This window comes from Polypterus senegalus, chromosome 3 (assembly GCF_016835505.1).
Source record: "Polypterus senegalus isolate Bchr_013 chromosome 3, ASM1683550v1, whole genome shotgun sequence".
Classification (NCBI taxonomy): Eukaryota; Metazoa; Chordata; class Cladistia; order Polypteriformes; family Polypteridae; genus Polypterus; species Polypterus senegalus.
Genome location: NC_053156.1, coordinates 164,788,831 through 164,801,033, shown reverse-complemented (window position 1 = coordinate 164,801,033; position 12,203 = coordinate 164,788,831). Strand labels below are relative to the sequence as shown.

The following is a 12,203-nucleotide window of genomic DNA, read 5'->3' as shown; positions in this document are numbered from 1 at the left end:
AGGGTGCCAACCCACCGCAGTACTGTAGTTCTTGTTGTAATACATTTTGTGTAACTTAATTTTGTGAATCACAGAGTACTTACCTCAAGTTATTTCATATTCTTTGCGTATACGGCAAGAGTCAAAAAGTAATCTTTTCAGTCACTGTGCCCTGTAAATCAGGAGAAAAAGTGGTGGCCCACCACATTTTGCATACCTATGGTCAAAGGAGGTTGTAATGTCCTCACCTGTAAATGTTTGCTGCATAATGCCCTGAATGACTAGCTGTCACAGAGTGAAGCATTTCTTTGGCTCTATCAATGGATTATCCAAGAAAATGTCAGGTCGTTTCTCTGTAACGATTAGTTGAGGCACAATTTCAAGACAGAATGGCAGGAACTTCAAAAGAACCATTAGAGTTTGAGTATGAACTATTTAAAGTCCAGACCTGACCTCCATTGTGATACTGTTAAAGAGATGAAGGTAGCATTTGATTTATAATAACCTAACAATGTTAAACTGTAAAGAAAAGTGGATCAGCATTACATCTTAAATAGATCATGGGCCAAGTTATAGTAATTGTTGATAAAGGTAGCATAGCCATTTATTGCACCCAAGAGAGCAGATATTTTTGCAGGGGTCTTTTCTCCCTGTGTATGTGAAGGTTTTCTCTTGTGTAGTCTTGTTCCTTCCCAAAGTATTTGCAGGTTAGGATAACTAAAGACTGAGTGAATGTTTCCATATGTGTGCACTACGATTGCCTGGCTGCCTGTTCAGAGTTGTTTTCTTCCCTGTTCTCAGAGCAGTTAGGATAGGCTCCGGCCCCATGTGGTCCTGATTAAGTAGGTTTGGGATATATATGTATGTGTGTGTGTCTGCATTTAAATGTAGAAATATGCTTTAAAATATATGTTCAAATCTGTTGCATCAATGCTGATAGAAGCAGAACAATTACTGTTAAGTTTTTTAGGTAAATACCTTTTAGTTTTTACAGCTTTTGGAGGTGGTCATATTTTTCTTAGATTTCTCTCCTTCCTCAAGTAGCTTGTTGTTTCTTATGGGCTGTCAGTTTCAAATTGTGCCTGTTCACTATTTAATTCCTAGTGGTGTTGAGCTTTTGAGTCATTCCTGTGTAGTCACTTTGGTTTGATTTTTTATTGTTATCTTGTTTCCTTAATTTTTTCCTTTCTGGAATTTTTAAAAATTATCTCTCTGCAATGTTCCATCTGTCTTTTGACAATTCCATAGAGTATGATGATCTTAACAATATGACTGATGCTGTTTTGAACTTTTTAACAGAAAGCTCTCTTTTAGTCTCAACTGACTAAAAATGTTCTTAGCATACTAGGGTAGATTATTTGTGTTGTTTTGTAAATCTCCTGTTGAGAACAGTGGCTTGCAAAAGTTTTCAATCCCCTTGAAAGTCATCACAAGTGTCTGCATGACAAATGATCTGTACACAAGTTTATCCATTCAGTATATTTAGTGTTAACTCTTATGCTGTAACAACACATTTCCAAAGTCAAAATAAACCACTTTCTGTAGATATTAAACTGATGAAGAAAACCTCAAGAGTTAGTGTTTGCATAAGTATTTAAATCTCTGCTGTGCAAGCTCCAGGTTTACACAAATAACACATAAATCACAAACAACACAAAGGTGACAGTCATTTGACCAGAATTAAATATAATTAGGTACTACATGTGAGTTCTTTCTATCTCTCTGGATGTTAAAAGCACCCTTTGTAAAGGCCATAGTCTTTGTTGGACAATCACTGCAAAATTGAAGACAAAGAAGTATTATGCTGATGTGAGAAACAAAGTCAATGAAATGCACAAGGCAGAAAGTGGCTACAGAAAATATCAAAGAGTTTGAATGTCTCATCAAGCACTGTTGGATCCATCATCAGAAAGGGGAAGGTACATCACAGCACCTAAACTCTTACTAGAGTGAGAGAGGCTCCTAAAAATCACTCTCAGATGTCTCCATAAAACAGGCCTCTACAAGAAAGAAACTATTCTTTAAGAAGGTCCACATAAAAGCAACTATGGCATTTTCTATAAAGTATTAACAAGTCCCAGTTAAGATGTGGGAGAAGGTTTAATGGTCAGATGAGACCAAAATAGAACTTCAAAGAGGTATCTGTGGCGTCAAACTAACACTGCCCATGTCTAAAGAAACACCAAATCTCTATGGTGGTGACAGTGTTGTGAGAGTTGAAGAGACAATAGATGGACACAAGTACCGCACAATATTGCTAAAGAATTTGTTCCAGTCTGCCACGTACCTGTGACTGGGAGAAAACTCATCTTTCAACATAACAATGCCCTCAAGCATAAGGCCAAGGTGATACTGCTTTGGCTCAATAATAAAAGAGTGAATGTTTTAGAATGGCCAATCAAAGCCCTGATCTTAACCCTATTGAGAGTCTGTGACACTCTTTGAAAAGTGCTGTCCAGAGGCACTAATCCACCGACATAGAGGAACTGTATACATTTTCCAAGGAGAATGGGGAAGAATCACTCATGAACAATGTTCAAAACTGGTACATGCTATACTTACCCCTAAAGAAATAAAGCTGCTATTGCAGCAAAAGGGTTGTTGAAAAAGTATTAATGAGTAGGGTGTGAATACATACATAAACACACACTTTTAAATTTTCCTTCTTCAGTTAAACATCAACAGAAAAGAGTTTATTTTGAATGTAAATGTGTTGTTGCAGTATAAGAGTTCACCCTAAAAATACTAAATGGATAAATATGTGTACGTCTTTTGTCATGTAGAAAATTATGATGTCTTTCAGGGAGATTGAATGCTTTGCATGCCATAATATACTGTATATGCTTTTTCTGGCCATTGTTCCAAGGTATCCTTAAAAAATCAAGCAGGTAGGGGTTCAATGTGCAGGATGCATACAGAGAGCGATCATGTTATGATTGACACCTACTTACTACACCACTGTGTCTCCTTCACGTTTATCTTACAGTATATAATTTAAAGAAATAAGATTTTTTAAAAAAATTCTATTGAATCAATTGGGAGTAAATTTGTAATTAAAGGAATACATTTTTTGCTGTTTTTTTTAAATGTTGCTGCCAATAAACCATCTCTGAATACTTTATCCTTATTGCAGTTGAATGTACTCCTTTCCGTGTTATTTTTAAGCTGTTAAAATGATTGATTGTGAAACCAAACGCAGCTAACACAGTGTAGACTTGTGCTCCCTGTGTTAATTCTCACAGCAGAAGAGGGAATTTGCAGTCATTTATGGTTCTGTCTGTAACTTCCCAATATTGGTTTCACAAGTTGTTGAGAAAAGACTTTTAACTGTGTAGATAAATTTAGAGATAAAAATAACAGAAACTACATTTTCCTATTGAAGATTGTAGCCTAATTTATATGTAGCGATGGAGGAGAAAAATGATAATTCCATTATTTGAAAACATTTAAGAATTTTAAAGCGTTTAAGCATTTTGGTGGTGTTGCTTAATAAACGGATTGATCTGTAAAAACTATTCTTTTTCTCTCAGTGCTTGAATTTTGTCATAATCAGCTTGTGTTTATCTTTTCTTGCTTGAGTTGTTTATATTTTTAATTTTTTGTGCTTGTTATTGATCCTGAAAAAATGTTACGTATTTGGACTTGTTATATTTGCAACAACAAAGGAAAGATGATCATTGTCCAGTATTTAATTTATTTTTATGTAAGTTTCAGTTTATTAACATAGATATCAAATAAAAAAAAAGATGTGTCTCAAAAATGGGCATACTATGCTCTTTACAGGTCTGCAAAACCCTCTTCGAATTGTTTTTTATTATGAAACAATTGTCTTCACTGTCATCAAGATTTATAGTCACATATTGTGTGTTCAGTATAAAAAGAAAAATAGGCAAATAAGAATTTGTTCCTGTGTAAAAGTATGTAAATCAGAAAATTCATTAGCACCATCAGTAAGGTATTGGCTACCAAGACAAAAAAGTCAAACAGCAAGTGTTCAGAGAACAAAATGAGAGGCCTCCTACAATTAGTGGTGCCAGGATTTCATGAAAGGGTGGGCCTAAATTTTCCGCAAGTGGGCCTGATGTAATTTTTATTACTATTAAATACACAGTATATTATTAAAAAAAAAACATTTTAGAAATCCAGTCATACCAACATGTTGATCATTGTTTTGTTTTTAAAAGTCAAGTCAAGTTAGGGAGCATGCACTGGTATAGTGTGTTGCCACACCCACTACACAACGAAACATCGCAGGATCCCAGTTGGCAAACTCCCCAGGCAGACACGCGGTCCAGTCCCACCCTCCGGAAATGACCCTCCAATCTGCCGCAGCCAGGTGTTACGTGGGCAACCCCTTGGCCTGGTTCAGCCACTTGGTTCACCAACAATGAGGATCTTACGAGCTGGATCACCCTCTGGGAAGCGCGCCACATGGACGTAGTGCCGTAACTGATGCTCCCTTACAATGCCGGTAATGTGCCTCGTTCGGGACTCCATGAGCAACTGCTCATTCGACACAAAGTCAAACCAACGGTACCCAAGGATTTTCTGGAGAGACACAGTACCAAAGGAGTCGAGTCTTCGCCTCAGGTCACTGGATAGCATCCATGTCTCGCAACCATATAGCAAGACAGGAAGCACCAGGATTGTACAGACTTGGATCTTCGTCCTTTTGCATAGATATCTGGAGCGCCACACACCCCTTTCCGGTTACCTCATGACCCCCCCCATGCTCTCCCAATCCGTCTACATACTTCATAGGAAGAGTCACTAGTGACATAAATGTCACTGCCAAGGTAAGTAAACCTCTCGACAAGGTCGATGGCTTTGCCCAAGAGGTAATTAAAGGCCTGGATCTAGATTTTAATCCAGGATACTTGCAAGCCCAGACGCTCAGACTCCTCGCTCAGTCTCTTGAGCACCCCAATCAGAGCCTCCATTGACTCCGTGAAGATCACAGCATCGTCAGCAAAGTCAAGATCTGTGAATCTTTCTTCATCAGCAGCCCCACAGCTGCTGGACCCCACGACCTTGTGTGACGATGTGGGTTCTGGCTCCACGCTCCCTTGGCTGTTTGGGAACCCTTGAACCCAACACCGTCGATAATGTTGCCGAGTGAGCTAGTCAGTGGAGGCAAATAATTCCGGCAAGGGGAAGGTAAAAAGTGCAAAACAGTGCTTTTATTAAAACAGTCAACAAAAACAGTGTTCCATAAATAGTTCAGTTTCAATAAATCCAATAAAATGAAAACGTGGAGGTTAAAAATCAATAAATAGAAAAACAAACACATCCTTAAAAACGAGAGGTTAAAATCTTCTTTAGGAAGCTGTCTTTAAAAACCAACAACAAATCCGGTGCTCTTCTGTTAGCGTCTCACCTGCTTATCCCGTTTGGGCCAAGCAGCAGGCAAGACGCTCTCTGCAGCTGCCCTCCTACAACACACCCGAGACTGGAGACCTCCCGATCCCTGGCTTCGGTCTGGCACTCATCCCAGTCCCCAAGACTTGATTACCCCAATAGCCAGGACGCTCACATTGGGGACTCCACCACCAAGCCTCCCGACTTCCGCTGCCTTTCCACGGCCTTCTGCGGCTCGTCGCTTTACTCTAGGCACTCCCGCTACCTGCTCACTCAGCGGGAGCAACCTCAACTCAAACGTCTAGGTGTTGGCCTAACACCCAGCTTCCATACAGCTGCCCACGAGTGCTCGATCGCGCGCTCACCAGACGCACACACCGCCTGTCCGTCTCTCTTGCACCGCATGCTTCCTCGCTCCCTGTAACCTCCGTCCTCTTTCCTCATCTCCTTTCTCCTCTCTCCATTTTTTACCGCGAACGTTTTTTCTTCCCCCCACAACCGACTCGGCTTCTTTTAAAACGTGAGGGGCCATTACAGCTGTAGCATTAGCCACGGGAGCAATCACGAATGTGGGCAGTTCCTCACCTGTGCACACGGTGAGAAACGCCCACATCGAAGACTGCCCCGCGGCTCGCTACAACAACGCCCCCCCTCACGAAGCCGCCTCGGGTGCGGTGATTATCTATTTAAAATGAATGGCCTTTTGCTCAACGAGCTGTGGACCCATAACACCACACCTTGCCCAACACTCAGTCCATACAAGTACTGAACAGAGTAGGAGCAAGAATACACACCTGATGAACCCCAGAATCAACTGGGGAAAACACAGAGGTTCTGCCTCCACTCAACACAGCACTCACAGTACCAGTGTATAGGCCGGCCATGATATCCAGCAACCTCAAGGGGATCCTGTGAACCCTCAGGATGTCCCACAAGGCAGCTTGATCAACTGAGTTAAACACTTTACGAAAATCAACAAAGGCTGCAAAGAAACTCTTCTAATATTCGTGTTTGCTCTCCAAGAGAACCCTCAGTGCCAGGATGCGGTCGATGGTAGACTTCTTAGGCATAAAACCAAACTGTTACGGTCGCTGGTAGGTGAGCAAGTGATCATGGATCCTATTGAGGACAACCCTAGCAAGGACCTTACCCGGCACCAAGAGCAGTCTTATCCCTATGTAGCTGCTGCAATCCATGTGATCACCCTTCCCTTTCTAGATGGGGACGACAAGTCCTGTTTTCCAGTCAGTTGGGACGATATCTCCCAAATGTAAGCAAAGATTGCTTGCAATGCCAGGAGGAGAGCCTTACCACCTGCCTGGAGAAGTTCACTCCGGATACCACAGATCCCTGCAGCCTTTTCTCCCTTCAGCTGGTTCACTACCTGTGCAATCTCAGTGAGATTGGGTAGTTCACAGCTAATTGGAGGATCAGCCTCAGGAACCCAGAGATATCCAGCGTCCTAGCCGGAGGATCAGCTTTGTTTTTACACTAGTTTGAATTTAAATTCACTTACAAATGGTGAAAGTGAACTGCCTACCTTTTGATGATACATACAAGATATTAGCCCATTGCAAGGCACAATCTCCCAAAAAGCACCCATTATTATTTTGAGCAGTAACATTATATGACAGCAAACAGACAAGATTACTGTTTTTGGTGATCAATTAAACCTGGCCTAGCTCTATCAGTTAATTTTTTTCTTTCTTTTTTGTTTCCTTTTTCTTTGTTTTAACTGGAATAAGCACTTAACGCTAAACATTGATTGTTATTGTGAAATTAATGATGACACACAGGTGGACAGCAGTGTTGGCTTTTTCAAAAATGCAAGGCACTGATAAAAATAAAATGTAGTATAATCAGTTTCTCTCAGATTTATTGTCACATGTGGTGCCCCCAGTATGGTGTGGCTGTGCAATATTTTTCCACATTTCTAACTGCACTCTTTTACCAAGGAGACCCCCTCCCCACTCTCTTCAAATGATGTCTGTGAACCGCTAAGGAACTTAAAAAGGTAAAACTGGGTCCCAAGGCCACAAAGGTTGAAAAACTCTGTCATCCAGTGAGACAATTACCCAGAGTGCTTGAAGAAAGAACAAAATGAAATGCAATTGCTACCATAGATAGATAGATAGATAGATAGATAGATAGATAGATAGATAGATACTTTATTAATCCCCAAGGGGAAATTCACATATTCCAGTAGCAGCATGCTGATAAAAACAATCTTAATTAAAGAGTGATAAAAATGTTTTGCAAGTTAAAAAATGCAAGGTGGTGAATGTGAGACAGGTGTAACAGTCTATAATCTTGTATAGTGTTAACGTTTACACCCCCAGGTGGAAATAAAGAGTTGCATAATGTGGGGGAGGAACAATCTCCTCAGTCTGTCAGTGGAGCAGGACATTGACAGTAGTCTATCACTGAAGCTGCTCCTCTATCTGGAGATGATACTGTTCAGTGGATGCAGTAGATTCTCCATGATTGACAGGAGCCTGCTCAGTGCCCGTCGCTCTGCCACAGATGTCAAACTGTCCAGCTCCATGCCTACAATAGATCCTGCCTTCCTCACCAGTTTGTCCAGGAGTGAGGCATCCCTCTTCTTTATGCTGCCTCCCCAGAACACCACCGCGTAGAAGAGGGCGCTTGCCACAGCCGTCTGATAGAACATCTTCAGCATCTTATTGCAGATGTTGAAGGATGCCAGCCTTCTAAGGAAGTATAGTCGGCTCTGTCCTCTCTTGCACAGAGCCTCAGTATTGGCAGTCCAGTCCAGTTTATCATCCAGCTGCACTCCCAGTTATTTATAGGTCTGTACCCACTTCACACAGTCAGCTCTGATGATCACGGGGTCCAGGAGGGGCCTGGGCCTCCTAAAATCCACCACCAGCTCCTTGGTTTTGCTGGTGTTCAGTTGTAGATGGTTTGAGTTGCACCATTTAACAAGGTCCTTGATTAGGTTCCTATACTCCTCCTGCCCACTCCTGATGCAGCCCATGATAGCAGTGTCGTCAGCGAGCTTTTGCACGTGGCAGGACTCCGAGTTTTATTGGAAGTCCGATGTATGTAGGCTGAACAGGACCGGAGAAAGCAGTCCCCTGCGGCGCTCCTGTGCTGCTGACCACAATGTCAGACTTGCAGTTCCCGAGACGCACATACTGAGGTCTGTCTGTAAGATAGTCCACAATCCATGCCACCAAGTGTGAATCTACTCCCATCTCTGTCAGCTTGTCCCTAAGGAGCAGAGGTTGGATGGTGTTGAAGGCACTAGAGAAGTCCAGAAGCATAATTCTTACAGCACCACTGCCTCCGTCCAAGTGGGAGAGGGATCGGTGTAGCATATAGATGATGGCATCATCCGCTTCCACCTTCTCCTGGTGTGTGAACTGCAGAGGGTCAAGGGCGTAGCGGACCTGTGGCCTCAGGTGGTGAAGCACCAGCCGCTCCATGGTCTTCATCACATGTGACGTCAGAACGACAGGCCGGAAGTCATTCAGCTCACCAGGATGTGATACCTTTGGGACTGGGGTGATGTTTTCCAATCTCGGGACTCTCCCTTGTTCCAGGCTCAGGTTGAAGATGTGCTGTAGATGACTCCCCAGCTCCAACGCACTGGCTTTCAGCAGTCGTGGCCATACTCCATCTGGACCCACTGCTTTACTGGCACGAAGTCTCCTCAGCTCTCTGCTTACCTGGGCTGCTGTAATTGTGGGTGGGGGGAAACTCTTTCCTATGCTGGTATTAGCAGAAGGATGGGTGGAGGATGCAGTAGTCTGAGGTGAAAGTGGATTAGGGTGGTCAAACCTGTTAAAGAAGTTGTTTATCAGGTTTACTCTGTCCACGTCTTTTTCAATGGTGGCACCCTGCTTCCAGCTGCAGCCAGTGATGATCTTCATCACATCCCACACTTCCTTCATGCTGTTATTCTGCAACATTTGCTCCAGCTTTCTCCTGTACTGTTCCTTCGCCTCCCTGAGCTGGACTCGGAGTTCCTTCTGCATGCGCTTGAGCTCATGCTGATCACCGCCTTTAAATGCCCGTTTCTTCTGGTTCAAAAGGCCCTTGATGTCACCTGTAATCCATGGCTTGTTGTTAGCATAGCAGCGTACTGTTCATACTGGATCTACAATGTCCATACAGAGGTTGATGTAGTCAGTAGTGCATTCAACAACCTCCTCAGTGTTCTCACTATGTGACCCCTGCAGGATATCCCAGTCCGTAGTTCCAAAACAGTCTCTCAGAGCCTGCTCTGCCTCAGGGGACAATGACAAATATCAACAAATAAAAAATATGTCCGTTTACTTTGTTTTTTCTAGTGTCGCCAAATTTCAATCAAATCCCTCAATACATTTTTTAAATATTTTTTGGTATTTAGTTGTTTTGGTTTTTTTTTTTACCACTGATATTGATATCAGAATGTCTTTTCTTAGAGGATACCTACTTCCCTAGATATACCACCCTGCCAAATTCCAGCTTTTTAGCTTAATAGGAAATTGTGTTTTTGTTGATGAGTGAGTGAGTGAGCCAGTCAACATTGCATTATATACTGAATATGTATTTATATACATCTAGATAGATAGATTACTTAAACAAGAACAAATTAATTGAAGTCTATTCCAATTAATTAAGCAATTAGCTCAAATATAATAAAGACAAATGGTCAAGCAATACAAAAGACAAGATATAAAAGAATACTATGATGAAACAAAAAGGCCCAGCAGTACCCAAAGTATAAGATTCAAGATCAAAGAATTCCAAACTAACTTTAGCCTATGTAATCCAAATTTTAACAAAGAGAACAAGCTTAATGCCACAGCCGTTAACCTTATAAAACCCTTAAATAATGGCTTAGGTGGCAGCCCAGTGGTTGTACATCTGCATAATGAGGCAAGGGCAACTGGCAAACTAAAACACAATTAAGAGCAAAAAACGTACAAAAATAACAATACAAATTAGAAGAAGGTTATTAATATAAATAAATTAATAAATAAAACAAAATAATTTACATAGACAAAGAAAATTAATTAAACCAACCATAAAACTAAAGCCCAGGGACAGAATCCTAGCAAAATAATGACATGCTTGGTTTCTAAAAATATTATCACAGACTGATTTAGAAAATGCCATCTTGGATGATCCCATAGATATCTGGATGGATAAATCTAAAATTGATCTAATATAAAAGCAATATTAAAACTTAAAACTGCCTAACACCATAATTACTTTCCTTGCAGAATTAAGCATGATGGTGGGAGTTCCATGGTTTGAGTCAGTTTTTCTACATGTTGCTATCAACAAAGTTATGCAGTATCATGTGAAAGGATGTGAAGGAGAATGTTAGACCCTTTGTCTGTTACTTGAAGTTGAGCCAAAAACATGTCAAGTAGGGCAATGGTTATAAATATTTCAGCAAATGCCTGTACAGATTATGAGGAAAACCATTTGTATTTAAAAATGACCATGCCAAGTCTAGAATTCAAACCAGTGAAACTAGATGTGCCAGGACCTGAATTAGACTATTTATGCAGGACAGACACAATTTGGAAAAAATAAATTTGTTTTGTAAGGGAGAAAGGGGCAATAATTCCTCAAACCAGATAAAAGAATCTGATTAGTTAGTTTTACAAGATTTTGGTCGCTGTTTAATCTTTACTTAATTTATCTGTGTTAAATACGTAGCATTAGATACCAACAGGTCTATGGAATAATGAATTCATTTGGCTTTAAGGAAGCAAAATTCAAGAAAAACTTTTTTTAAACAATTTTTTTCTAACAGTTCTAATGAATCAAATAAAAATTAACAAAAAGTCCAAATATTTAAATTGGCAAAAACATTAAGTTAATGGTATCTGGCAGTCTTAGTCTTAATTTTTATACATTGCTGATTTATAGCAATGTCATTTATAAAAATTGTAATTTATAGATGGACAGTGAGTTGTAAAAGTGAAACAGAAGACTATATAATAAAGCTGTAATAAGGCATACCTTCATTCTACAAAGCAGTAAAGATAAGATCAATTTATTTTTATGTGTTGATTTTTTATAAATGTTTTTATATGTAATAATGCATTTGTTTAAAGATACCTTTTTTTTTTGTTTTAGGCGTCTGCTGGCAGAGGCTGCACTTCAAAAACTAGAACTGAAGACAGCGGAGCAAGCATTTGTACGTTGTAAAGATTACCAGGGCATTGAATTTGTGAAACGCCTAGGTAATCTTCAGAGTGAGTCCATGAAGCAAGCCGAGGTGGCAGCATACTTTGGAAGGTTTGAGGAAGCTGAAAGAATGTATTTGGATATGGACAGAAGGTTTGTATTATGAACCTTTTTTTTTTTTTCTGTTTACTTTATCAATTTTGTATTTTCTTATAGAGCCCTCTAGTATTGTATAGAATTTGCCTTTTGTAATTTATATGTGTATGTAATTTTAGACAGCAAAAAAAAAAGAATATAAATCAAAATGATATATATAGATGAGAAACCAAAATACATTTTTCTAGGCTTTGTTGTGAATAGCCCCTTTTCCACTTCTACTTATTTCTATGCTTTAATCTTAAAGTTAAGTTCTTTTCTACCTTTAGCTGTAATTGGGCAAAATCAAGAAGTGAAACACTTCTCCATAACCAGGTCCACAGCCACACTGAATTAATTAGATCTCCTATACAGTAATATTAATTGTAAGTGCAACCAGCAGATGGCAATCTTACCAAAGCTTATGGTTTTATTTGCATTGAAATTGTGTAAGACTGTTTTTTTCTGGTGCATGCTGAAACCCATCAGCCTGCTCTTGGACATAATATATAGGATAATATTCACTTTTACTATTGACTCAGTCTGATATTTAAGTCTATGGCTGTGTCAGTACAGTG

At 40.2% G+C, this 12,203-nt stretch overlaps 1 protein-coding gene across 2 annotated transcripts in view; it reads left to right on the top strand.

Moving 5' to 3' along the window:
• The window catches only part of wdr35 (WD repeat domain 35), an 89,426-nt gene that overhangs the window by 39,803 nt on the left and 37,420 nt on the right, over positions 1 to 12,203 (top strand). For both annotated transcript variants that reach the window (XM_039748176.1, XM_039748175.1), the window contains one exon: positions 11,440 to 11,643. In XM_039748176.1, coding sequence (XP_039604110.1) covers positions 11,440 to 11,643 — 204 coding nt within the window. The remainder of the gene's footprint in view (positions 1 to 11,439; positions 11,644 to 12,203) is intronic.